This window comes from Cucumis melo, chromosome 11 (genome assembly GCF_025177605.1).
Source record: "Cucumis melo cultivar AY chromosome 11, USDA_Cmelo_AY_1.0, whole genome shotgun sequence".
Lineage (NCBI taxonomy): Eukaryota > Viridiplantae > Streptophyta > Magnoliopsida > Cucurbitales > Cucurbitaceae > Cucumis > Cucumis melo.
This window is the reverse complement of record NC_066867.1, coordinates 30,249,473-30,277,125: the sequence shown is the minus strand read 5'-3', so window position 1 is coordinate 30,277,125 and position 27,653 is coordinate 30,249,473. Positions and strand designations below refer to the sequence as shown.

Genomic DNA, 27,653 nt, shown 5'->3' with positions numbered 1-27,653 from the left:
ATTTACGAGTTGTTATCTATTTTCTATTAACATTTCAAAATATGAAACAAAGTGTTAGAAAACTAAAAAAAAAAAATCATTATCGTTATTTATTTTTTAAAATATTGTCTTCAGCGGAATTTGGTTAAGAACGACGGTCTCTTACCGAATAAACATGAAAAATATCATTAAGAAATTGAGAGAAACAAGTTTCATTACAATTATCAAATAGGGTCTAAAAATATAACTTCAAGAAACAAGTTATTAGACTTCGATCAAGAGTTTAGATGAAAATCATTTTATAGGATTTACCTTTGAAGTTTATTGTTTATATATCTATGGATAAACTTCACCGATGAATTGTTTATCTTTTGGACATCAATCAATAATTAAAATCTACCACTCTATGTACAAATTTTATAACTACAGAACCTATAACTCTAAACACTTCAAATACTCTAAATAATGATCAAACAAAAGCAAAATCGTTACAAATAAAATCTAAAATAATAATCAAACTAAGGCCGAAATCTTTTGATCATACCCTCCAATATTTCCGCAAGGGCCAGAAAGGCGCATAGTAGCAAAAGATGGTCACGTAGGACAGCAAACACAACTCCATGTCTATCCGCCGCACTTAGTTATATCCGCCCGCTCTCAACGGACTCTTCGAGGCTTACTCTCTTCAACTGTTCTTTCTTCCTCCAGACAAAGAAAAACCATTTCCCACTCCCTTCTTCAGATCTCTCATCCTCACTTCTTCTTTCTCAAATTCCTCATTTTCCCATTTCAATCTCGAAATGCACTCCTCAATCTCCCTCTCAGTCTCATCCTCTTCACTCGCTCCTATCAGATCAAATTCCCCCGTTGATTTTGCCCCCATCAATCTCCGTTTTTGCGGCCTCAGGCGTGAAGCCTTTGGATTTTCATCCCTTAAACGCTCTCATTTCAATAGACTTCATGTCTGTGTTGCTTCCAGTTCCAGTAGGAAGATTTCTGCTGCTCTCTCTGCCAATGGAAGTCCCTCCAAATTTGACTACGATTTGCTTATTATTGGAGCTGGTGTTGGTGGCCATGGTGCTGCGCTTCATGCTGTTGAGAAGGTCAGTGAAGAAGGTTTGGGTGTATTGGTTATTGCGTAGTTATGTTAACCCAGATCGTTGTTATTCAATTATATCTATGGTTCATTCGATTGGAAAGGGTCTGCAAATGTAGCTCGACTCTGTTTTTCGTTGCCAGCTCAAACTGTTTCTGCTTGTATCTACTACTGCTGTTTTTGTCGCTTTAGTACATTCATTGTCATTTTATCACTGTTTGATGACAATATGGTAAATGATTTTAGCCGAAAATTTTAGATATTTTGGTGATGTTCGTGATATTTGACTTTAATCCAGTTTTTCCATCTGACTGGCACTAGAAATGATTGTACATATTGTTGATCAGAAGATGATACGACATGGGTATAATCCTGTAGAATGCTGTGATTGCAGGGTCTGAAAACTGCCATTGTAGAGGGAGATGTGGTGGGTGGAACTTGTGTAAACAGAGGATGTGTTCCTTCTAAAGCTCTTCTGGCTGTAAGTGGTAGGATGCGGGAACTTCAGAATGAACATCACTTGAAGGCTTTGGGTTTGCAGGTACTGATTTTAGGGAATCAGAGGTTTTGACATAGGAGAACATACAGTAATTTTTTGAAGGATCATTGCTATTCATACGTGTTTATTTGCAACTGCATTTTCTACCCTTACCGATAATAAGTTGTGTGCTTGATTACTGTTTGGTCGATTGGAGTCGTTTAACCACTAATAATCTTGGGACTTCTTCCCATTCTTTATTTTAACTTATCTATAGGTATCAGCTGCTGGATATGATAGACAAGGAGTGGCTGATCATGCCAATAATCTTGCTTCAAAAATCCGTAATAACTTGACCAACTCAATGAAAGCCCTTGGAGTGGATATATTGACAGGCGTTGGTACAATTTTGGTAAGTTTACTTGTGTGTTCATGAATAAAAAGTTCCTTTCCTAGATAGCTTTAGACAAATCTGAGCCTACTATTGTTTCTCATGTCACCAGTTTATTTGAAATGTTTTAAGAATTGGGACAATTAAACCTTCTGATCTATTTGATAAAATTGATGGCTATGTTGTCTAAACAAGTCTCGAACTTGATCACTTGGTCCATTCCTTGGAATTTTTCATCTTGAACATACTTCCTGAAAATTGTTAGCCATCAAGATTACACATTCCAATGGATTCCCCCGTATAATATAAAGGGATTGATTTTTCCACGGATGTCCATTCCACTAATTTATCTCATGCCACTTTTTGAATTTTTTAGGGCCCTCAAAAGGTGCAGGTTGGTTCTGACAAAATAGTTACTGCAAAAGACATAATCATTGCTACCGGTTCTGTCCCTTTTGTTCCTAAGGGCATTGAAATTGATGGTAAACATCAATCTTACTCCTTTTCTCGTCCATATAACTACTTTGAAGTGTATCAATTATTTTAGTTCTTGAAATCTTGGGGTACAAAGTCATGGAAAAGACACAAAATTGCATGAAGTTTTTTATTCTTGTCCTTTCAGTCCTTGGTTTATAATCACTCAACTACTTAACCTTACGACCAGATAAGGTCAGAAATTTCCAAACACATTTATGGAGGTGGTAAATGTTTATTTCATGTCATCATTGTGTCCATGAAAAAAGTTTTTAATTCAAGGATATGAAGCTGTAGCCAATTGCTAGATTTGTTTTTAAAATCAAAAGTGTCGAACTTAAATTTCAGTGCTCCTCCAGTGAGATGATGGAATGAACTCCTTTCTTTCTTTCGTAGAGAAAATAATTTTCTTAGTCGTTTTTCTCAGAATTTGGTGGAGTTAGGTACCCCACTTTGGTTTTGAGTTGGAACTTTCAGAATTTGGAGAAAGTTGGTGCGTTTAGATATAATTTGGAGTTGTTGACTCTGACTAATGGCATGGGCACTTTCTGACTGTATTATCTTGCAAGTTAAGATGTTTAAAGCTTCCTACTCATTGAACACAATTCTTCGACAACAAATGCCAGTAGTGAATAATTCATAAAAAAAGAAAAAAGAAAAAAAAGGATAAAAAAGAAAAGAAAGGAAAAAGAACTTGGTGAATTGAAAAACGTAGATGCAGTGGGGATGTGTACAACTTTATTTTCATGAGTTAAGTGTAGTTTTACAGCTTGAAAATTTCATTTTATATTCAGCATTACAGCACTTCACAAACTTCACATTCTTTTAGTGCCAAGTCATCTCTGTGGACATAGGCTTGCTGGAGTTATACTCACACAAGATTCTTTTTAACTACAACCTTTCCATGGTTGCGAACAACTAGAAAGCTTTCCTTTACTGTTTTTTTAAGGGGGTTCTCTCTACTCCTAGGCCATCCTCTGTTTCTTTTGATTGAATATCATGTCGTGTTTTCACTTTAAGAAAAGGGAATAATCTTTTTATTTTGGATTAATTTTATTTTCTCAAGTTTAATTATTTGTGGGATTGTGCTCAATTGATGGTTTCATACAGGGAAGACTGTTATTACCAGTGACCATGCACTAAAACTGGAATTTGTTCCTGACTGGATCGCCATTGTCGGGAGTGGCTATATTGGCCTTGAGTTCAGCGATGTGTATACTGCTCTTGGAAGTGAGGTTTGTCTTCCTCTCTACATATTAAAAGACCTAAATCCCACAGTGTTGTCCAATATTTTTACTTTTTTGTATTTGTTTCTTGGTTGCATGATGCATACACAAATAAAAAAGAAACGCGAAGTTGCTCGAAGCTCTTCTAAAACTGTTAGGCTGTTACTATAATTTTTTGGTCGAATATTTGTTGCTGTATCATAATTCCTGTACTTTGTTGTATGGGTTTTTTGGATTTAAACCGTTAGGAACATAGATTTGAGGTTTGCTTCAGGGCATTTCTTAAATACTCTAGACAGCAACACAATCCTATTTGAGGTTTGCTTTTTTCTTCTTTTTTTTGGGATCACAACTATGTTTTGGAACTTTTTGACTAGCATTCTGATGAGGCTGTCCATTTAGTGGGCACAGAGGAATCATCTGTAATCTCCATGGCTTACTTAGCCCTTCTGTAATCCCTTACCAAAAATGAAAAGCTAGTTCGTCATTTCTCATTAAAGAAAATAATAATGATAATAATTAAAGAAAAAAGGCCTGGTGGGCATGAAGAAAGCGATCTTTTGGATGTTAAACAAAAATAGAAGGGACAAAAGTTTAACGAACTTTTTCTTTCAAAGGACAGCCAGGTATTTAAGACATATAGGAACACGAATACTGATGCATGGATTTTCTTTAAGTTTATTTATAACCAATAGTGAACCATGTAGGGATGTAATTCTTAATTTTATTTTTAAAAGGGAATAGCTAATTACTAGCGATAAATATATCCTGTGCTACGTATGTCATCATAATGTTCCTCTTTGCAGGTTACCTTTATTGAAGCACTTGATCAACTCATGCCTGGATTTGATCCCGAGATTGGAAAATTGGCCCAGAGGGTTCTAATAAATCCACGGAAAATTGATTACCATACTGGAGTATTTGCATCTAAGGTTATGCATTATTTTGTACTTCAGTAGACTTTTTTCCCTTCTCTTTTGCACATTTTTTAAATTGGCTTGTGTTTTCCTTGATGTTCTTATAAAGATCACTCCAGCAAAGGATGGGAAGCCAGTCACTATAGAGCTTATAGATGCAAAAACTAAGGAACTTAAAGATACTCTAGAGGTAACTAATATTTTTGGCAACTGTCTTTACTGGAGAACTGATGATGCTCAAATGGCTTTATATAGTCTTCCCTAATACTGGTAGGCTCTGGCCTCCGGGGATAATCAAGGGTAGATGAGAAACTAACGTCAAATCTTCAACTGGTTTCAAAATTTAAATGCCGTTCTCTCTTTTAAAGGCATTGGTTGCATTGCTGATACTGTCTTGACATGTTGTGCCTTTCTTTTGCTTTCAACAGGTAGATGCAGCATTGATTGCAACTGGAAGGGCCCCATTCACCAACGGTCTTGGGTTAGAGAATGTATGCCTCCTCAAGTGCTGATTTTTTGTAGACCATCTCTAGTTATATATTAAACAATTTTGATATCTATTTCTTAAATTTATTTGTAGATCAATGTGGTCACACAACGTGGTTTCGTTCCTGTTGACGAGCGCATGAGAGTGATTGATGCAAGTGGAAAACTGGTATATAGCAAATAGAATTTATTTTGGCTAACCTTTTATTTTTACCATCATAATCATAGTTTGCACGTATTGTACATGCTAGGTTCCTCACGTGTACTGCATTGGTGATGCAAATGGGAAGATGATGCTTGCACATGCAGCCAGTGCACAAGGCATTTCGGGTCAGTAGTTGGCAACCAATTATTATCTGTGCCATAAACTCAAACTAAACAATTAACTATTTAAGCACCTACCTTTTGACAGTGGTTGAACAAGTTACTGGAAGGGATCACGTGCTCAATCATTTAAGCGTCCCTGCAGCTTGTTTCACTCATCCTGAAATTAGTATGGTTGGGCTAACAGAGGTAAAAATACATTCAGTGGAGACTTTGTGTTGATCTGCATTAACTAATACTGATTACATTATATTATGTTTGTTCATATCATTGGGTTAACAATGAGCACATTCCATTCTTGCATTTACTTCTTATCAAGCCTTCTTTCCTCACTTGATCACATGCACTTTTAAGTTTCAATATCTAATGATCAACTAAATGCACAATTATTTCAGCCTCAAGCCAGGGAAAAAGGTCAGAAGGAGGGATTTGAAGTAAGTGTTGCCAAGACGAGTTTTAAGGCAAACACAAAGGCCCTTGCAGAAAATGAAGGAGAGGGTCTAGCCAAGGTTATATTTCTGAAACCTTTATTCATTCCCTTCTCCAATGGTACTTTGTCGATGGTTTTCAGTTGGTGATAATTCCATTATTTTCACCTCATCCAGCTAATATATAGACCCGATAATGGAGAGATCCTTGGGGTTCATATTTTTGGATTGCACGCTGCCGATCTTATCCACGAAGCATCAAACGCAATAGCCCTAGGAACACGTATTCAGGTAAATTTCACAGCGATAACCAATATCCTTTTGTCATCACGTCTGAAGTCGGAATGCCTTAAATCTACAATGATTTAGTTAATAGATGTGATTTAATCATATTGATAAAAAGAACTAGAGCCTACAAACACGAGTATTTGAGTTGCATAATTTTCTCCAATCATACTTGACATCCAATATACTGGTGCAGGATATTAAATTAGCGGTTCATGCACATCCAACCCTGTCTGAGGTGCTTGATGAACTATTTAAATCAGCTAAGGTCAGTTTACCATTTCTATAGATCATGCTTGACCTTCAAGACTTCATTTCTTACGTCAATTGGATCCAACTCAAATATACAACAATTTTGTTCATTTATTGTTGGTGCAATGAAAATCTATGAATTATACGAACCCCTTTCACCGGAGATATTTAATTTCAGAAATTAACTAGTATCCCTCCCCTTCTTTTGCTAAACATTATTTCATACAAAAAGGCCTTTTCGACAGGTCGAAGCTCATGTTCCGAGCGCAGTAAGTGAACCGCTCGCAGTGTAAGCTTTTCCACGCTCAAAGCCTTCCTTTTTGAAGATTTTTACTTTTGTTAGGGAGTTTCGAGAAATGACATGATTTCTAGATGGAGTGATCAGCAGGAACATCAAAAAACTGGAAGAAACAACCAAGTCTTGAGAGAATTAGCCGATATCATGCAGTTGGTTTGGTCCAAAATATTTTAATATCGTTTTTATTCTTACATTATTGATTTAATCCATCCCTTGCAAATGGAACATAAATTGGCAGTTGCTTCCTCTTTTAGATGCTTTTTGGTCTGTGGTTTCGGACAAAGTAATTTATCAATAGAAAGCCATATAAGTTATAATTTTGTCCATATTTAGACCCCCGTTTACGTTTTTCTTATATAGGTTGAGTTGAACATTCAATCTTAATCGGTAATAAATTTCTTATTTACTAAAACTGCTTCAGTGACACTGTTGTGTAATTTCCCATTTTATCCTATTATAAGAATAAAAGCTATTCTACTCACCTCACATGTTTTTTGTGAAATAATACAATTGGCATATGAATTTTCAAAGGTGAACCAGAATCCATCACCGAAAATCTCCACAACCACGGAATTTTTAAAGCTGATGAATTTTGCAAAACACTGAAATGTGGAGGATTAATTGGAAAATCAAATAGATTCGAACAGCTATTTTCTAGTATCTGTATTTGGGAAAATCGCTAATAACAATAGAGCATGAGAAAAATGATTACAATATAAATGCAGCAAATCTAATATTAGGTCAAAAGTATTTATTTGTTCATTTAAAATAAGTTCAAATATTATTTTGGTCACACTCTTAGAAAAACATCTCCTTTATTCTCGCACTTAAAAAAAAAGAAAAAACAAAGGGTATATTTTGGTTTTATCATGACTTCTAATATTGTATTGATTAGGTTTCGATTCAGACCATTACAATTCCTATTTCAATCCAGGCCAACTTACATATCACATAAAACAAGAAGGGACAATGGCTGAAGAGATGTTTTGTAAAGAAACTTTATTTGGTAAATTGATGAAATATCCAAAGCATAAGAAATTAGTATGATCTCTCAAAGCTTCTTTACTTCTTTTCAGTTAAGAGGGCATAAAAATCTGGATAACATATGCTATCAAAGAAACATCCAAGTAAATGAAGCATGAACAAGAATGAGAAAGAAATAAGAATTATATATAAATTTCGAAGCAAATTTACCATGAAAAGCATATTCCATTAGCACGAGACAGCAAGAATTAGTCCTAAAAACCCATTAGAGAAAGAGGTTACAAGGAAGTTTCATCCAAACATCGACAGAGAGTTCTAAGAGTTGCACCCAAACATCTTTCCTAGAGGGTTGAATTGCAAACTGAATCTTAGTGGAACTGGCAGCAAGGTCCAATACCCTGTCCTGTCGCATCTTCTTGATGGAAATTCTCGCTCAGCGCCCAGACTCAGTTCCATCCAAACATCTACGATGTCCAACTTACGAAGCTCTATTCTTTTATAATATCTTAACGAGAACAACCACATGACCCAGCCACATTTGATACTCTAAGGTAACTGAAGGCTACCATAGAATCCACAATACAATATCAAAGTCGTCGCCCTATAGGACCAACTCATGATACAAGGTTTATACTAGTTTGCTTGATTTATATGAAGCTTGCTGCCCAATAAATCAAAAACCACATCCCATTATAACATGCTTTGTAGCAAGATTTACACCATTGAAAATATTGTGTCAAATTTCAAATCTTTGAAGTTTGGAAATTTGGTCCTCTTGTCAAGACATACAAAATAGAAAATTCAATGATGGAAAATGAAGTTGCAATTAAACCCATCATTAAACAAGATGATAAGGGATGAAGATGTAATCAACAGTAGAAGCTTTAAAATTGCAAATCAGATAATGTATTTTCGTAAAATATGCCTCAGACGCAAAAGTCTCCAAATTGAGTCAAATATCAAGACTACTGAACAAAAACAAGAGCAATAACAAAAGATTTGAATAATAAAAACCCTAAACTTGGCGGCGGCTACTTTACTCTTCCCCAGAAGCATTTTCCCCACTCTTGGTATTGTGTTTCTTCGCGTACCTCTGGTTCCTAAGGAACTTCGGATCCATCTATAAAAATTGACGAGACTTAAAACAAATTAAAATGAAACACAATGGATTCAACAGGAACAGAAGTGATTGTAAGAGAAAATCGCATACCCCTTTTGTGGAAGTGTGGCGGTGCTTCCTTGGTTTCTTGATGCCGTTCTTATGGGCTTTGTAGGACTGATTGTGAGCTGTGTGATTCTTCGACTTCGCCATTTCTGAACGGAAAGCACAACAGAGATTGGAGAAGAAATCGAAGAGAAGATGAAGAAGCGAGGAATTTGAACGAGCTCAATCTAGGGTTTTTGATGACCTAATTTAATGTTTGGGCGGCTCGATTTTGGGCTTGCCGAATTCTAATGGGCTTCGTTTTGGGCCCATAATTTATTAGAGAATTTGGATGGAAATTTTTATGAGAGAACTATTTCATCCAAATTCCATAAGTAAGAACTTTGCAATTACACCTTTAAATTTTTAATAGTAAAACTTTGACCCTTGCTTTTCTATAAGTGTTAAATTGGATATAGAATCTTATATTACTCGTGAAAATTATATAATTCTATAAGTTTAAAGGTTTAATTTGATCCAATTTTAACTTAAATTTGAAGCTCAACTTTAAAAATTAAAAGTAAGTAAACTATGAGGTGAGAGATTGAATCACCACCTAGTTTATTGAATCATTTTAAACTCTTATAAATAAATAATTCAATAACATAAAATAAGATTTTATTTTATTTAAGGTGCTTAAGAATTTTGTTGGAAGAAATTTATTACACGAAGAATGTTATTAATTTAAATGAGAATTGTGGAGGAACAAACAATTTAATTTAATTTAATTTCTTTGGGTATTTTTTTTTTCACTAAAAAAATCTAATTATGAAATGTGAAGCAATAAAAGTATGCCAATAAATGGAAGGGTGAACTTTGATACAAGTGAAAGAAAGTGTGGAGCTGAAATAACTCACTCATGACAACTTTTAAAGGATTATGCAATTAGATCAAATAAACCCTTTCCAAAAACAATTGAACAATGAACAATTTCCTAAAAGAAAACACCAAATACCGGTCCACAAAATCTAAGTTTTCGTAATTTGTTAAAGACCCCTGATAGTCACCTCAAATTAGCACATCAAGCAACTTGACGTTCAAAGTGCTGGTTCTTCATGGCACTTTCAAAGAAACCATGTCGACCTTTCGTAACTTTACGAGAAAGCTACCTACGTCCTCACCCTCTCGCTGTGGATAAATATACCTAAGTACCACACTACATTTCTTACCCTTCCATTGATGATTTAGATAACGAAAAACAATTGTACGTAATATAGTAGTTTGCTTCTATTTATTGTACATCGCAATTTCCATTCTTGAAACCTTTTCTGCCTTAAATTTGACACAATTGTCCATAATGTAACTCGAAATTTGAATTATGACCTATTTTCCCCAATTTAAAAACATAACCCTCAACCGTTTTGCAAGTGTTGCTTCTCTAGTCTCTCCCAACTTTAGAATTTTACCTTCATGCCCTTCTTATAAGTTTCACCATGCGTGCAAAAAGTACCGTTATAGCTTATAGAATTATATAAAAAACTTTAGTATGACTTCCAAATTATTGACTTCCAAATTATTGGTATGCAAAACAAATTGATATCATTAATGCTAATGCTCCCTTACCAACATTCTAACTAGATAAAATATAGATCGCATAAAGCAATAAAACAAAATATGACCATCATGACCATAAGCACGTTATCACCAAGCTTCTTAGCATCTTTTCAGGCATAAAAAACTTTGATCTCATAGCCAAACATTCTAGCAACTATGATCTCTCACATCTAGTTCTTAATGATAACCAAGGATGACAAGAAACATTCAATCAAAACAACTATGCATGCAATAAGACGAGACACGAATAAAAATGTAAGGAAGGAAATATTTGACCCACCCACTTCTAAGCTGTGTAACAGTTATACACCCTAAACATAAGCTTCCCAACACCAATATATTAACCTCATACTTCATAAGTTAACTATTGATCCAAAATTAGTAGGAAAAGAACATTCCATTAACACAAGTCAAAAAGCCAAAAGCCTCATAGGTTGGCGGTAGAAATCGAGGCTATCTCAATAAATGACTAAGAAGTCGTAGGTTTAATTCATATTGACACCTACCTAAAAATTAATTTCCTACATGTTCCCCAACACCTAAACGTGAAGAAGAGAATAATACTAAAAATCCATCAGATGTGGGTTCAAATGAAACCATATAATCTATAATCTCACAAAAATCCGGGAAGTTCCATCCATAATCTCAGAAGACAGCTCTATTAGTTCCATTCAAACACTCACAAATCAAATTTGTAAAGCTTTTTGCCCAGTAAATCAAGCCCCCATCACATCAATACCATAGAAATCTACTCTAAATCTATAAGACAAATGCTTTGCAGACATTCAAACCATTAGGTTAAATTTCAAAGGTAGTCTCTGAAAGTGTTAATTATGTATCTATTTGGCACTGAGTTTGTATTTATTTAATCACAGAACTTTCAATGTAGAGTACCTATTAGACACAATTGAAAGTTAATGATCAAATAGACACAAAAGTGAAGGAACTAATGTTGTAATCGAGCCCACAATTAAAATAAAGACAGTGTCTTGGTTGAGTGAAGAGAAAAGCAATGGCACAGATTGATAATGTATGGAGATGTAACCAATAGTTCAAGCCACAAAAAATGGGAAATCAGATAATATATTGATGTAAATCAGATCTCAGAAGAAACAGTTTCCACATTGAGTCAAAAATAGCAAGGCTACTAAACAAAAACAAGTGCGATACCAAAAGATTCCATACAAGACAATCTCATATCATAAAAACCCTAAACATGTCGGCTACATAGAGTTCTACTTTACTCTTCCCCAGAAGCATTTTCCCCACTCTTGTTATTGTGTTTCTTCGCGTACCTCTGGTTCCTAAGGAATTTCGGATCCATCTGCACACAAATCAACGAGAATTAAAACAAATTAAAAAGAAAACAACGGCTTCGATAAGAACAGAAGTTCGTATGAGAAAATCACATACCCCTTTGGTGGAAGTGTGGCGGTGCTTCCTTGGTTTCTTGATACCGTTCTTATGGGCTTTGTAGGATTGATTGTGAGCTGTGTGATTCTTCGACTTCGCCATCTCTGAACGGAAAAGCACAGAGGAGAGAGTGAAATCCGATCTCTGTCGTAATCGATAGGAAGACGAAGGATTTGAAGCTAGGGTTTGCGAGGACCTAATTTAATGTTACCATGGGCTGAATTTGGGTTGCCTACAAATTCTACAGTGGGCTTGGACTTTGGGCCCATAATTCCTTCTAAAGATAATGTAGGTTGCGGCTATTTTCACACCCTAATTTCTAAAACGATAAACTCTAAAGTAATTAGATTAAAAATATATAGACATATTAAAAAATTTATAATTAAGATGTCTTTTGATATATTTAATATATTTGTAATTTTTTTAAATTTTAGTTTATGTTTAATTATTATTTCAAAATTTTGGTTACTTATAGTTATCCTTTCTAAATACAAGGTAAATAAAAATAATAATGGTAAATATATATCATTTTATTTTAGTTCCATATACTCAACTTTTCAACAATTTTTAGAATTAGTTCTCGTTATATTTCGAGGATAAACTTTAATTAGATAAATAATATAATCATCACCATCATTTTTAATAAAGAAAATACAATGTTAACCATACACTAATTAAGATTTATTATCCTTTTTTTTTCCTTGAATCTACATAGAACAACGGATATAGAAAATCTATTGACAAAAGGCTTTATTTCTTGAGTGTAGGTGGAAACTGAAAGATTGAAAGGAAAACGACAAACAAAATATAAGTATTAAAAATTAAATAGTTTTATTTATATATATTATATAAAAATTATAAAATTGGAAGGACTTGAACCCATAGACCTATACTAAATCCACTAATGTCTATAAACCTCTTTGTATATGTTTGAATTGTGAACATGAGTCAAAAATGTTATCCTATTTTTCATATATTAAATTACATTACATAATAAAATCAAAATTATTTAATGAGAGACATTTTGATACGTATCGTAAATATGTACGACTTTATAGGTAAACGTCTAAAACTAGATAATTGTAACAAATAACAAAATAGAAACATGAAAATTGCAAACACAAAGGAAGTTTATAAAATTAAACAAAAATTAGAAAACTAAACATAAATCAACTTTTAAAAATTGGTTTTGTTTTTAGAATAGGACTAAGAATTCAATCACTTTATTAACAATAACGCAAGTCATCAAAGCAAGCAAGAAGAAAACCCAATAAGTCCATATGGTTCGTTGCAGCACATAACAGTTTGTAACGCCAAATCCTTTTTGTTTTTATTTTCCTTATTAAAAACAAAATTGTGAAATGACTTTTTCAGATCTCCATCTTTCTTCTTCCTTTGAATCTACATTCCTCTTCATACTTCATTCTCATTCCACTCTCCGGTGATTTTTCCGGCTTCATTCCTTACACATTCTATCATCAATCGGCGATTATGTTTCTCGTCGATTGGTTCTACGGCGTCTTAGCATCTCTCGGCCTCTGGCAAAAAGAGGCTAAAATTCTCTTTCTCGGCCTCGACAATGCCGGCAAAACCACTCTGCTTCACATGTTGAAGGATGAGGTCAGTTTCATTTATTTATCTCTTCCTCTAGTTTGCACTCCTTTTTTTTAAAAAAAAAAATTCTAAAGGAAACTTATGATTCCGTGTAGAGATTAGTGCAACATCAGCCCACACAACACCCGACCTCAGAGGAGTTGAGTATTGGGAAAATCAAATTCAAGGCGTTTGATCTTGGAGGCCACCAGATCGCTCGCAGAGTCTGGAAAGATTATTATGCTAAGGTGATTCTTTTTAGTCAAATTCTTATTGCATTTTGTCGATACTTTGATCTTTTCAATTAGGTTCAGTTTCCCTCTTTGATTTGTCTCGAATCAATAAGATTTTCCTCAACGACGGCTGTTGTGTTTAATCTGTTGTTTTAAATTGGTAATTGATTGGACATATGATATGGGTTTTGTTTCTTATGGATTTTGAATGTGATGGTTGTTTGAGTTTTCTTCTTTTCAAACTCACCAGATGCTTTTGCTGTGCTTCATTGTAGGATTTAGGCTTTGGTTTCAATCTCCTCGAGCAGTTGACTTTTAAGCTAAAACTTTTCTGAAGAAGGAACATTCCTTCATTTTTTGATTACAGTATTTTTACAACCTGAAGTTACAATGAATATAGAAGCTGTTAGGTTCTATGGAAGTTTTCTTTTTCATGTTTCAATAACTAATCCTTACACTGTCAACAGTCTCTGATTAAGAAAGAAAAAACGAAGTTGCAAATGCATCCTAATTTTATACCATCAAATGAAGTTACAAGCATATTTGCCACTCAAAATGCATATGAGAATGTGGAAAAGTCTACTCACTTTCCCTCGCACTCCATAGCTTTCGTCAACTTAAACATTATTGGCATGTTTTCTCTTTTCTTGTAACAACGCTTTTTAAGGTTGCTCTTAGTTTTAGAGACTGTTTCAACTGACTTTTCAAGTACTTTAAAAAAGTGTTGGTAAGTGGCAGAAAAACTGCTTTTAAGCGGTTGTAAAGTTCCCCAAACAAAACCCATAAAGTCACGCCACCGAAACTTTGTTCGTACTAGGATTAGGAAACTTTCTGAGTAACAAATTCCTCGACATAAGTGTAAATCGTGCATTTGGAACCGTGCTGTCATGATCGGTTAACCCTTTTAAATATTTTTTACTATTGAAAGCTGATGTCCTTTCAGATTCCCCTGGTGTGATGAAAACCTGAAATCGTTTTTCCAAATATGATCTTATCTCGTGATCTCTCCTTCTTACTTGGTTCTGATAAGTTAATAATATTCTCTTGTAACTGCTGGGATTTAAATAATTTCTTTTAATCCAGCGTTTGTCATAATTTATGGCTTCTGAATTCCCTTTTTAGCATAATGATCTGTAAATATGAGGGTGTCTACATGAAATAACATCTATTTCATGATTAGGTGGATGCAGTAGTTTACCTGGTTGATGCCTATGACAAAGAGCGGTTTACCGAATCGAAAAAGGAGCTTGATGCTCTCCTTTCAGATGAAGCGCTGGCTGATGTTCCATTCCTTGTGCTCGGAAACAAGATTGACATCCCCTATGCTGCTTCTGAGGATGAGCTAAGATTTCATCTGGGTTTGAGCAATTTCACAACTGGCAAGGGAAAGGTTAATCTTACTCAGACCAACGTTCGACCGCTCGAGGTTTATATGTGCAGCATCGTCCGAAAGATGGGTTATGGGGACGGGTTCAAATGGCTCTCACAATATATCAAATAGTATCAACAATTGGGTAATTAGCATCCATTGTGCTCGTATAGGTTATCTTCTGTGCCAGACTGAAATTAGTTTGAGGTGAAAATTTGTTTACAAGTTTGGCAACTTGAGATTTGTTCTGTTGGATTGGAACTAGGATTTGTTATTGTTTTTGACTTGTTTTGTGAACATTATTATTGCATTAAACTCTCAATAAAGTTCATAGATCAACGACTTTTATAGTAATGCAAATTCAGTTTGAGGATCACAATTTTTTTTCATTCAATTTTTGCTAGGGCGTGGGTTCCATTTTGTTAAAACTATTTTCAGGTTTAATTACAAAGCTCAAAACTTAGGTTTGTGTTTGCTTTGTCATTCAACTTTAGAGCTGCAAATTTTGTCTCTATAATTTAAAATTTGTCAAATTTTATGAATCTATTTGCGCAAAATTAAAAGCTCAAAATTAATTCTCATAAATTTAAACTAATTAGACGCAAAATTGAAAGTTAATATTTAAAAAGTATAATTAAATAGACAAATTGATGAACTTTAAAGAACTAAATTTGTGAAAATATAGAATTTCTTCGAGTTTAATTTTGGAATAGGAACATAAACATGAAAATTGCATATTCTGTAAATCATAGAATGTCCTTTTTTCCTTTAAAGATATTGTAATACACCTTACAACTTAGGACTGAAGGATTTGAACCTTGTACCTTTTGTTCTTGGATGTATATAGCTACCATTTGAGACGAGCTCATGTTAACAAAAGTAGAAAAGTAATCGAACTATTTATATCCATATAATACAGAGGCTACAAGATTAATTGACTCAAAGGGCATTAATTCTTACCCATTCATCACTCTCTAAACTCAATGCCACAAAATAAAGAGTAAAACTTAGAAGGCTCCCATCTTCAACTTAAGAGTAATCTAATGTCAGTATAAGCTCGAAGAAATTATTGCCTTGTGTTTTTTTTCATTTCGATAATACAAAGGTGAGGGAATTAAATATATGACTTCGAGGTTGATACCAATACTTATTTTGACATGTGTCTCATGTCTTTGACTATTCATAGCATAGACCATTAATCAATACCTCAAGCATAGGTAAGCGCTGCAATACCCCAAAAACATGACAAAATCAAATCAATAGAATTTATGCAGGAACTTCAATGGGAGGCCGTTTAACTCACCATTGCTGCATCAAAGGTTTCGTTTGCGTTGCTAATGTCTTAACTACTGGAAAATAACTGGTTCTTCCAAATCGAGTTTGTAGCGGGACGAAATCCTAAAATCACATATTCTACAAATTCTATGGACATTAAAATATCCACCAAATTCCACAAAACAGTTCTAAAGTAGTAAAAAGTACAAATCAAACAGAACTATTCATATAATTACAACATGTACATTCTACAAGTATAAGCATCTCCTACCTAAAACAATTTCTATGACACAAACGGCATTAGTTCTTCCCCTACCTAAAAAGTTCATTAGTCTCTGAACTCATTGCCACACTAAAGAGCTGACCTCGAAAGCTCCCATCTTTGACTACCGGGACTGATACCTTCCCATCTTTGACTACCGGGTATGGTATCAGTCGTTCCTCGTGTTGGCCCAAGCTAAGGAAACTCATGTCTTTAACCATTCGTTGTATAGTGTAGACCATTAATGATTACCATAAACAGGATGCGAAAGTACTTCATATTCCAACTGCAATAGCGCAAAAAGATAACACAGTAAAAAAAAATTTCAACTGCTTTTAACTTACACAGGAAACTTTAATGAGAGGGTTTAACTCACCGCTGCTTCATCATAGGCTAACCTCATCCTACGATACTCTTCTTGTGCTTTCTTTGATCGAAACATAGCCTGAACACGAACAACAGCTTTCTCAACTCGCTCTTCTGCTTGTTTTTGAGATACAAGGTAGAAGTCCTCTTCTACGTCACTTTCCTGCTTTTCCACCACTTCAGTAGGTGCAACTTGAAGCCCACGGAAACCTTTTCTCTTATGACGCCAGCGCAGTATAGCTTTCTCAAGTACACCTACTGACCAAACAATCTTGCGATACTGCCTCCTTACTTGGAAGCCTCTAAATGCAGCCTAAGAGGAAAGAAATAAATTGGAAGTCAAGGCTCTAGCACTCACGTCAGTTCACAATAGTTGCATGAAAATTTATGAACACTTCACAACAATCACCAGGCACACAAAAATCACGATTTACAATGATAGCACAACAAGATCACTTAGCAATATTACATGAAATTTCACCCCAGTGAGCATAGACAAACTAAAAATTCGATCGCAGGAAAATATTTTCATGTTTTGATAGAGAATTGAGTTCCATCAAAGTTCTTGTACGTCCAAAAGCACATGAACTTAGAACAAAACAGGTGTTTCAATTAATATAGATAAATTAATAGTTCAATGACAGGAAGATGTTTACATTCTGACAAGGACCTTCAGTTCTCTTCTATTAAAGTTTTTCTACAAAAGTAAATGAAATTAAAGAAAAACCGAGTGCTTCATAAAATTCTTGGATCAAAAACATCAAATTAACATGGAAAGAATAACGTAAAACTCTCTATTAGGAAATGAACGCAAAAACAGCACTCCAATCGGTATTAAGAAAATTAGAGTGGGCAAGTTAAATTACAAAAACTTTTAGTAAAAGTTGTATCTGGAACAATTAACTCAACAAACCAAGCATACATAAGTCTCTTCAATATTTTCTCTTAAAGCTTAATGATTTCTTTCAAGTCAAATCATACAACAAAGGGCCATAAAAGACCGTGGGAATGGTTTGAATAGATCAAATAGTTAGTCTCCTTAAGTATTCATAATTATTAAAAATGATATAAATGTGCATTTGACGTGCCTTTTTAAAGTGCTTACTGAAGAATAAAAATGATCTTGTTATAATTGTAGCGTTAGGTTAAAATTTTAGAGATTGATTTAACCAATTCAAAGTGCTTTGTAAAATATTTTATAAAGAATTTCTAAAGATAAATTACACAAAAGCACTTAAATTGCTTTTAGAGAATATTTAACTACATTTTTTTCTTCCAAAAATGCTTATATGACAAAGGGTGAAAACACCTTTTTTAAGCCTATCAACACTATCCAAATCTCATCAAGCCAAAAAGATAAAGTTGATCGATCTTGTCTATTATATAATTTATATTGTCAACAACTTTGTTGGATTTCTGCAAACAATACCAGCATAAAGAGGAGACTTTTCAAGACTTAAAGATTCAGTTCTCAAATTAATTGAAGGCAATGGCAAGAACTAAGGGTATTGACTTACTTGAATTCTAATAGTTTGACGACGCATATTAAGGAAGTCTTTGCGGATCTTCCAAGTACGGAATCTGTATTGGATACGAGCAGCAGCTGCCATTTTTTTTCGTGTCTCAAAATTGCGGTAGGCATGTTGAATTTTCATGGCTGCAATAATACTACGTGCCTCAGCTTCTGGGGAGGATAATTCAATTCTATCAGATCTTTGCTTTAAAGAATGTTCACGAAATGCAGCTTGTATACGTGCTGCTGCATCAGCTGCTGTGCGGTAAGCTGCTAATGTTTCTTTCATATACATCTGCTCCTCGCTGATGCAATCAGAGGCATCAGTTATTGTACTACCAGTATCCAACGAGCCACTGACATTTCCAGCCAAGCTCATCTCTTTGAAGTGTGATACCAAAGCCTTTTCAGAAAGATAAGCAGCTAAGCCATCATAACCATTCATAGATGCAAGATCTGCAGCTGTACATCCCAGAGGGTTCTTAGATGAGGGATCAGTGACCAAGTTTGGCTTTGCCCCCGCTGATAAAAGAACGGCAACCATTCTCTCCCTAAACCAAAAACCTTTTTGTGGTCAAATAGGTGAGAAGCATCATCTAGTATCGGTGAACTTTTAAACCACCCTTTTTATCTATTTTTTTATGAAATACTGACTCACTTGAAATTCCAATCAACAATACAGAATCAACATCTGTTTGGTTCAAGATATTGTGAGATAACTACAACTAAGATAGATGAAGATTGAAGAAAAATATGTTCATATGCATGAAAAGATTGGCTAAGCTAAAATTTTGAATCAATGGGGGCGGGTGTGTCAATCAGGCAATACAATAGACAAATTGTCTATTAAGATTAAGAACTTCCAATAGCATTAACACAATATGAAAAAAATAAATCATGCTCCTAATTTAAACTATGGCATGATAAAGTTGAAAATTAAAGGAATAAGACTGAAAAGGTATGCAAAATCCCCTGGAGATTGACTATAATTAGAATCGATGGTTGAAGATGAACATATTCCCATTTTGAGAACCAAAAAAAAAAAAAAAAAAAAAAAAGCAAAAACAAACATTGTTTTGGGAACCTAGAACCCCCATGTGGGTGTGTATTTATGGATAACTATGCTATCTTCCCATGACCAAGAACAACCAAGCATATTAAACGAATGGTTATCTGCATGATGGGAACCCCAATTAAAAGGTCCTCAATCATTCAGGGGGACTGCATGAAACTGAAAGGCTTAACTACTTTTTCCATCAATTTGACAAATAATATTGTACCTTCCATAATAAGCTGCCCAGTGAAGAGCTGTCCATCCAGATTTATCTCGGAAGTTTATCGACAAACCCGCCCAGTCAAATAGATGTACAGCCCAGGTATATCCCAATATGGCACACAAATGGATTACTCCTTGACCATTTACATCAAACTCAGTACTTTTCTTTGAGCCTTCAGCAGCTCTTTCTATCAGCCATTCCCTTAACCTGCTTCTCAGCATGATCTCAAGAACACCTTCCCTTGCTTGTTGAAACGGAGTTCTATTTTCTGTAATTGACTTTAACAAATAAATCCAACTATCAGAAATGTCAGAAGTTTTTATAGCAAGTTTCTTAGCCTCCTGCAGGGCACTGGGCGACAATTTAGTTGACATCATGCTCAGAATCTTGGATGTAGAGAATAACATATGAGCAAGCCGCATCTGGATTTGAAACTCTTCCCACTTTTGGATCTGTTCTGAAGCAACTACAGGCACTTCTAAATTTGGTGCACGATACTCAAAATTCAGAGCTTGACTAATAGGTTTGTGGCCATCTACACTCACATATAAATGTACTAGTCCAGGTGAATGTGGTGGTACCAGACAGCGATAAACTCCAGGTTGAACAAAATCAAGATTAACACTGGTATCACCACATACAACCAATAAGTTGGACTTTGCTAGATGTACAAAGTCATTGTGAAAATATCCAATAATTAGAATCTGCAATAAGTACAAAAAGAAACGCCATTAGAATATTTGCAAGTTGTAAATTAGCAGCAAGATAAAGTATTCACAATCTGATCATGGAGGAGCAGATACCCAACCAGAGGCCGATAGCTAATGGTTTACATGTTGACATTTCCAATAAAATTCAAAATTTTATTGTAACAAATTAGAAATGAACATTGTTTAGATATTCAAAAGGATAAATGGGAAATGGATGAACCGACCTAGTCTATGTCTACAGTCAAAACTATGTAGATTCATAGGGAAGAGCAAATCTTGCATCTACCAAATTAATTACTCAGCGGATGTCAATATTTAGAAAAAAGGAAACAGATTCAAAACCTTTCCTCCTCAGAACAGTAAACTGCTCGACAGAATCAAACTTACAGCTCAAAAAACAAAAGGATGTCTCCATTATTAAATTCACCGTCTGCTTCAATTAGTTAAAAATATGATTATGGGACTTATTAGGAGTAGCTACGCGAAATAGGTCAATCATAGACTTTCTTTTTACAAGAGATTATAGACTAAATTAAACAAAGAAAAAGAAAAAAGTATGCCACTAGAAAAAGCACTAGCTAGCAAAAAGTAGTATTGACAAGACCAGTAAAAAAGTAGCTAATAGCAGTAATAAGTTTTATAGTTAGATAACAAAACTAGTTTCGCACTCCAATAAACTCATTAATAATAACATTCTTTTCCCTTGTTGCAGCAAATAATAATTCGATCCATCCATTATCAATGGAGTTTCTGCAAATAAACTTATAACTTCACAGTTCAAAGCTTTGATTGTTCACCTTGACAAAATATTGGTTCAAAGTCTATTTAGATGTTAAAGCAGGATGTTTAAAATTTTACCGAACAAAATAAGGCAAGGACCAAAATAGGATTTAACAGAGTAACATAAAAGGGAATGTGTTCCTTGCCTGCACAAGAAGAAACAGATAAAAGCCTAAAACACCCAAAATATGATGGAGATGTAATGTAAGATAAGTATAGAAATTGTGAAGAGTTGGTACTGGTAAAAGAGGAGACCTTTGTTTTCTCTGTTGAAAGGGCCCATGCAGGTGAGACTTCAGTTATGTTAAAAATTTGCTCCATAGCCAAAGTTTGACTGTGATATAATGTTGAATCACGATAGGAATTGTGAACAGATGAAATGGATGGTTCAATAGCGGGATCAATGACTGAACCAGGAGACTCAATGATAACTTCATTTATCCATCGCCCAAAGCTGTCCTGACTTTGCAGTCTCTCATCTAACAAATTGTCCATAGAATTAATTGCAATGGAATCCCTCTTCTCCACATTCAAATTTGTTTGACCACGTAACAACAGATTGGCACTTCCAGTGAAACTGATATTGCCGTTGGCCATCCCAGTTGACTCAACTGGATTACTAAATGAAGACATCTCCCCCACAAAATTGCTGGTCGCCTGCAAAGATGGACTGTAAGAGTCATAAATAAGGCAATAACTACTAGAGAAGCAGAAATTTGAAACATTTCTATTAAATTATGTAGAAATAAAGATGTTTAACACAAATAGTTAATTGTTTGACAAAAAATATTGTTTAGATAACGAAGCAAACCAAACTTAACCACTATTCACTATCAGCCTTCTTCCAAAAAAGTGAAGCACGTTCTACCTCCCATCTAATTGGTATTAGAAATCAAGCCCAGCCATGGAGAGTAACATGTTCCCTTAAGTGGAATACAAAAGGGTGGAACACAAGGGAACAAACAGAAATTGAAATTTCAATAGTAAATTATTCTAACTCACGTTTATTGGGACTTGGTTCTGTTGGTCGAAGGATGAAAGTTTGTCTGGTGAATGAGATGAGAAGAGTTAATAGAAATAGAATTGGTAATCTACCCAAGCCTCATTCAGAACTTTTTCTTTGTTACCTCCTTTAGGCATGGCAGGTTTGAAAGGCTCGTCCTTCACAAGAAGGTCATCCCACTCAAGTGTGTTGATCTCATGAAGCCGCTGTTCATGAGTCATGACTGTTGTAGTGTCACTAGGCTCTGTTCATTATCCATGCAATAAAACAAAATAAAAATTTAGTCTCGTTTGAAATAACAAGAAAGCCAAAAGTTTCTTAAAGTAACTTCACCAAAGTTAGTTCTATTACGGGTACTTTGAAGCACAACTGATAATCAATCACTTTCTTGTTTGGTTCTAATAATTTAAAAATGATTTTATCTTGTTAGATGAGCTGTTTCGAATAAGTATTTCTTAAAACTTGTCAATATATAAAAGAATAAAATTGAGCAAGTGAGACAGTATGTGCACAGAGAGATTAGCCTGAGGGCATATGAGCCGAAAGAGAGTGCTAAGAGGAACTGCAAGTGAAATGAGAGATTAAATAGAAAATGTGTGCATAGGAAAAAGCTAATGAGAAAAGAACATGGAAATCGGCGAGAGTATGGTCAACGAGATAAGTGAGATAAAGCGTGTAAAGGAAAGCTAGTTAAAGCAATGGCGTAGAAAGGTGTTAGTAAGAGAAAGTGGGTACAGGGTATTCAGTGGACTAAAGTGCTTGTGAGAAATTGAAATGAAGCTTCAAGCCCAACAGCTTTTGATAAAACACCAATTAACAGCTTCTTTGAAAAGCAATTCAGTGTTTTTTTTTTTTTTTTTCGCTTCTTTGAAAATTATTTCTAATTTTTAATTCAACACAATTAGAAAATGCTTTTGGTTATCAATCATAAAGGTCAATCTGGTATGCAATTTGGATTCTATTTCTTGTTAAGCATTCACTAAGAAAATCTGTTTAGTGAATTAGTTTTTTAACCTAGTTTTGGATTTCATGATCTAAACTAAACAATATAAATTCTGAGAACACCAATGATGTTTTCAGTAATTTCAATGATGTTTTCAGTAATTTGATGAAGCAAAGCTAAACTAAAAAGGGGAAAGTATGAGAAATAAGACATATTATAAACCCATTTTAGTTTTTCAAAGATTAAACATGTATAATATATAAATTATAAATTGCATAACATTGTATGGTAAATGTAAAAAATAATAAATAAATAAATAATGTAACATAAATATATAAATTTATTAATTAATAATAATTTAGATTGAACTAAATATTTAGTTGGTAACTACTACTATCTTGATGTTTATGAACCAATATTAAAATTAACATCCAATTTCTAAATTTGCTATCAAATACATACTAGATTTTCTTTGAATCCCTTGCTTGCAAATTACTAACCAAATCCACCATTTAAAAATTAAAGAACACTTAAAAGACTACCAAATATACTATAAGAGGCATGCATTAAAAGGGCTGAGGCATGCATACTACCAAATATACTATAAATGAACCATAAATTTTTTAAAATAAATTACCACAACTAAGGTATAAAGAAGAAACATTAGTAAAGGAATGATCAAACAAACTACTGCTCATTTATTTTTGACAGGTTCAGCCACTATCACCTGACAATTCGTTTTCACCAATAGAATAAACATGAGCAGCCTTGGAATCAAGTTCCTCTGATAAAAGCCACGGAGTTGGTGGGTTAGAGACAGAACCTGAATTTGAGTTCAACGACGTGGATGGAGACATCTGAAACTAGCAGCAACAGGAGGTTAAGACAACGACTTACTTTCGATACAGAAAGACTAATTGTAAGAAGTTGTTCATGAAGTGTCCAAATGCATTCTGGTGATATTGGGTGCAGAATGTTTTGAAGTTTTATCCATGTGCTGTGAAGCACCACAGAGTTGAAACATATGAAACCAGTGTTTATCTGACAAAAATAGTGCCATGATCATTGCCTTTTCCTTCCATAAATTTATGCATAACAGAAGAAAGAGAACCCTTATCACTTGAATCACCATATAGCACTCTACATCCAGGTGGTGCCTTGATTTTTGAGGATTTAGTTAGAGCAGTGATAGAATTGGTACAGAAATTACAATGCATTTCTCGATATGCAATAGCATTAAGAGAAACTTAAAGGCAACAAACATCAAGAAATCTGGTATTTAAAATGTAGAAAGAGTAGTAGTAAACATATGTATTTTATGGCTGACTTTATCCATAATAAATGTTGGATTTAATCATCAAAATAAAACACAAACAGATAATTATCCAGTTTTTTAACGGAGAATAGAGAGGAAGACGTACAGGCACAACTGCTAGTTCTATATGGTGCCAGACTACCAGTAAAAATTCAATGACATGCATGACAACATTATTTTGAATGAAGTTCTAATATCGCAACTAAGGAGGAAAAGTCAGCAGATCTTAAATAGATGTAGCATTCCAAATGATAAAAGCTTATCTCAAGATAATATTTCACTAACTGCAGATGCATTATGCTGAACCTAACCTCTTGTGTTTCACGGTAATGAACGAGGACAATGTGTTCAAGAGTCCTGAACAAAAAGCATAAGCAAGTCATTAATTATATAAGTAGAACACAATATAGTGCCACTGTCTAATTTCATTTTTCTTTGATTGTGGCATGATGGGGATAGACCCCACTGAAACAACTGGTAGCAACCAATTTAACAATGTTCTTTCAACCATAACATACTTATCAAGGAGCCAATAACACCGGCGAACAAAGGTTGGGCTATCTAGGCCATGGGCATAGTATACATGTATTCTTTCTACATTACCAACCTGCCGAAGAGAAAGAAAAGATTATCAACCACGCTTTTTTCTTGGTGATTAAGGCTATAAAAGAACGAAAATTACCACAAATCTAAACATAGTTAATACTAGACAATTGAACAACCAATAGATTCAAAGAAAAGACTCAAACCGCCAATAGACTCAAAAGAATAGACTGGTTAATTATTTAAAATGATCTCCAACAACTTGCTCCACGTGTGGACTCGTATGGTAATTTGATTAATGATGCGTAGCTAGTAGGCAAGATTTATGAAATGAAGATGGTATGTGAGAAGATTGAAAAGATCAACATAATAAAATTATAGGGATTTGAATTTATATCTTAAAAACACCAGAGTCAAATGCTTAAGCTAATTAACTGTGTTCAATTTAACTCTTTAATATATTCTGAATCTGAACAGTCGTTAAACAACTACATTTTGAATATGCTTCAGAGAATATTGGCGTAGAAATTACTTCAAATTTGTAGAGAGAACATATAAATTATATTCTAGAAAAAGAGCATCTGCATTATATTCTACAGAAACACGAGCCTATAGCATGTCTACTGACTAGCAATGACAATGATAAAGGGAATAGTAAGTAACCAATCTCATAAACCCCTTTGTCACATCTAACCAAGTTCTTTCACAATACGCAAAAGCATCAAAATATTTAAGAAAAGTTCCAATAGTGCATTTGGAACTCATTGATTGACTTCAACGTTTAAGAGTCATAAAAAGACAACTTAGTTTCTCACCAGTCATCACTTAGCCTACGGCAACATATTTTTACAAGATATTCAGCTAATCTTTTGGGTGTTATGTTCCTTAGTTGAATTTTTCAAAGGAGGGAGACTGAATTAACCAGATGCCTTAAATGCAACTATTTGAGACAGAAAAATGTTTACATAAAGAATGAAAACAGAACTGAGGTCTCCACCAGCTTTCTTTTATTATGAAACAGTGCCATATAAAACAAGACGCTCACTTTTAGGTGTTCATGTGCTTCTTTTACTGTCTTTCCATCCTTTTTTTTCTTCCAATTATGTCCATCTTTGCGAAAATTCCTAAGCATCTTGCGGTCAAATAATACAATGGTTCCACCTGTTGTGCATTTCCAACATTAGAATTTCTGAGTTACTGAGTACAATATATAACTAGTAAAATAGAGTCGGGAAAGGTGGCAGAGCACAAGCTCGCAAAATTACTTTTGGGCAAGTTCACTGGCTTGACATGGATGATGAAATATTTATAGTTACACAGTATTGCATGGATTTCATTTGGGCGAAGCCATCTTGCACTTGCTTCCTCCCTGATGTTTTTAACATCCAAATCTGCTCGCAGGAGATCAAACAACCGATGAAATTGTAGACTAGGTTTTAAAAAAGCAGATAACATATATTAAATGAGAACCATTAAAGCTAACTAGAACAATCTATAATTGTTCAAACTAGTTCATTAATTGTTCGATGAAACTTCAAGTCCCATCCAATAATAGTTATTAGGACCCCCACTGTTGGGAGGTGATGATTCTGCCAATGGCCGGAATTAAATTGGCTACTATGTTCTTTACTTCTCTAGTAATCAGGCATGGTAAACCTAAAGCACTAGTTTTTACTATCCTTGTAATAGCCCAAAAGTTGTTCCTATAATTTCTCTAAGACCCCCTAGCCAATATATGTCAGCACTCAGAAATCAAAACTCAAATGTCTCTCAGAATTGACTTCAGAAATTTCAAGTACTCCCTTCTTCCCCATCAAAACTTTAAGCTTCCTGGGAAGATCAATCAATTCTTCCCCCTCTCTCCTATTCTTCTCGTTGGTGGTTACAATGCTGTGTTGGCACCTATTTTTCTTCGAAATTACACAATTAAGCCAAGACGCGACAACCAAGTACACTCTTGCTTGCCCATTTCTACTGAACTCCTACACGACTCAAATTTTAAACCAAATTGAAACAATTGTTCGTAATATATCAATTCCATAAACTCCAGCATGAAGCCATTGAGCATAGCAGTTAGCAGTTAGTCAATTTTGTTTTTGTCAATCAACCCACTGATAACTAAAAAAACTCCTCCAAACCACAGCCTAGCTGACAAGCATAAGTTCTCAAAAACACCAACGCAGTTCAAGAGCACAAAACCTCAACACCTATAAACGGACAGCAAACCAAAATACTCTCCAATCAGAACTCGTAAACAGATTATGATCATTGACACAGTACCTTGCAATGTATGGAAGCCATGAATCTCCGAGCCAACAAGGCTTCCTTGAACGTCGGCTTTCATGGAGAGAGACATCGATGATTCTTAACAGAAGCTAAACCACACTAAAAATGCATCGAATTCTTGAAACCGAAACTGCGAGGAATGAATCAAAGAGTGAAGCGAAGCAAAAATCAAAGAAAGACGATGTTGATGACGACGACGATGATGATGATGGAAGATTACCTGATTATGAACAAAATTTGATTTGGTAAGGAAATAGAGGGAAGAAATTCATCGAAGCTCTCAATTATAATCTTCTTTTTGACTCCTTGTTTGTTTGTTCTTTCCGTTCTCTCTATCTCTCTCTCTTCCAATTTTTTCCTGTACTCTAAACTTAGCGATGGACGGTGACTGCCGTC

The 27,653-nt window shown here is 34.6% G+C and overlaps 5 protein-coding genes and 1 long non-coding RNA gene across 9 annotated transcripts; 2 read left to right on the top strand and 4 right to left on the bottom strand.

Moving 5' to 3' along the window:
- Positions 1 to 477: 477 nt before the first annotated feature.
- Positions 478 to 6,960, top strand: LOC103497796 (dihydrolipoyl dehydrogenase 1, chloroplastic-like). The gene is made up of 15 exons (XM_008460147.3): positions 478 to 1,082; positions 1,470 to 1,616; positions 1,831 to 1,965; positions 2,321 to 2,426; positions 3,529 to 3,653; positions 4,451 to 4,576; positions 4,671 to 4,751; positions 4,990 to 5,052; positions 5,142 to 5,216; positions 5,299 to 5,377; positions 5,460 to 5,560; positions 5,767 to 5,880; positions 5,977 to 6,090; positions 6,281 to 6,352; positions 6,582 to 6,960. The coding sequence occupies exons 1-15, from the start codon at positions 780 to 782 to the stop codon at positions 6,627 to 6,629; spliced, it is 1,689 nt and encodes a 562-aa protein (XP_008458369.2). The 5' UTR covers positions 478 to 779; the 3' UTR covers positions 6,630 to 6,960.
- A 1,524-nt stretch (positions 6,961 to 8,484) lies between these two features.
- Positions 8,485 to 9,025, bottom strand: LOC103497797 (60S ribosomal protein L29-1). The gene is made up of 2 exons (XM_008460148.3): positions 8,829 to 9,025; positions 8,485 to 8,738 (listed from the first exon to the last, which is right to left on the bottom strand). Exons 1-2 carry the CDS (start codon positions 8,928 to 8,930, stop codon positions 8,655 to 8,657), a joined length of 186 nt encoding a protein of 61 aa, XP_008458370.1. The 5' UTR covers positions 8,931 to 9,025; the 3' UTR covers positions 8,485 to 8,654.
- Positions 9,026 to 11,443: 2,418 nt separating this feature from the next.
- LOC103497798 (60S ribosomal protein L29-1-like) lies at positions 11,444 to 12,081 on the bottom strand. The gene is made up of 2 exons (XM_008460149.3): positions 11,790 to 12,081; positions 11,444 to 11,700 (listed from the first exon to the last, which is right to left on the bottom strand). Exons 1-2 carry the CDS (start codon positions 11,889 to 11,891, stop codon positions 11,617 to 11,619), a joined length of 186 nt encoding a protein of 61 aa, XP_008458371.1. The 5' UTR covers positions 11,892 to 12,081; the 3' UTR covers positions 11,444 to 11,616.
- An 882-nt stretch (positions 12,082 to 12,963) lies between these two features.
- On the bottom strand, positions 12,964 to 14,962 carry LOC127151745 (uncharacterized). Its single transcript, XR_007824920.1, has 2 exons — positions 14,814 to 14,962; positions 12,964 to 13,385 (listed from the first exon to the last, which is right to left on the bottom strand). It is a non-coding gene; the product is annotated as an uncharacterized LOC127151745 (long non-coding RNA).
- LOC103497799 (GTP-binding protein SAR1A-like) lies at positions 13,266 to 15,338 on the top strand. Its single transcript, XM_008460150.3, has 3 exons — positions 13,266 to 13,409; positions 13,499 to 13,630; positions 14,796 to 15,338. Exons 1-3 carry the CDS (start codon positions 13,281 to 13,283, stop codon positions 15,114 to 15,116), a joined length of 582 nt encoding a protein of 193 aa, XP_008458372.1. The 5' UTR covers positions 13,266 to 13,280; the 3' UTR covers positions 15,117 to 15,338.
- Positions 15,339 to 16,227: 889 nt separating this feature from the next.
- LOC103497801 (calmodulin-binding transcription activator 5) lies at positions 16,228 to 27,653 on the bottom strand. 4 transcript variants are annotated; one of them, XM_008460151.3, is made up of 14 exons: positions 27,478 to 27,653; positions 27,252 to 27,387; positions 26,237 to 26,362; positions 26,017 to 26,132; positions 24,947 to 25,035; positions 24,740 to 24,785; positions 23,841 to 23,976; positions 22,295 to 22,414; positions 22,170 to 22,213; positions 21,423 to 21,824; positions 19,681 to 20,381; positions 18,405 to 18,951; positions 16,898 to 17,200; positions 16,228 to 16,807 (listed from the first exon to the last, which is right to left on the bottom strand). In XM_008460151.3, the coding sequence occupies exons 2-14, from the start codon at positions 27,325 to 27,327 to the stop codon at positions 16,763 to 16,765; spliced, it is 2,751 nt and encodes a 916-aa protein (XP_008458373.2). In that variant the 5' UTR covers positions 27,328 to 27,387; positions 27,478 to 27,653; the 3' UTR covers positions 16,228 to 16,762. The 4 variants fall into 4 exon arrangements, with proteins under 4 accessions (XP_008458373.2, XP_050947849.1, XP_050947850.1 ...); XM_051091892.1 differs by having other exon boundaries at positions 23,841 to 23,970; XM_051091893.1 differs by lacking the exons at positions 26,017 to 26,132; positions 26,237 to 26,362 and having other exon boundaries at positions 27,478 to 27,640.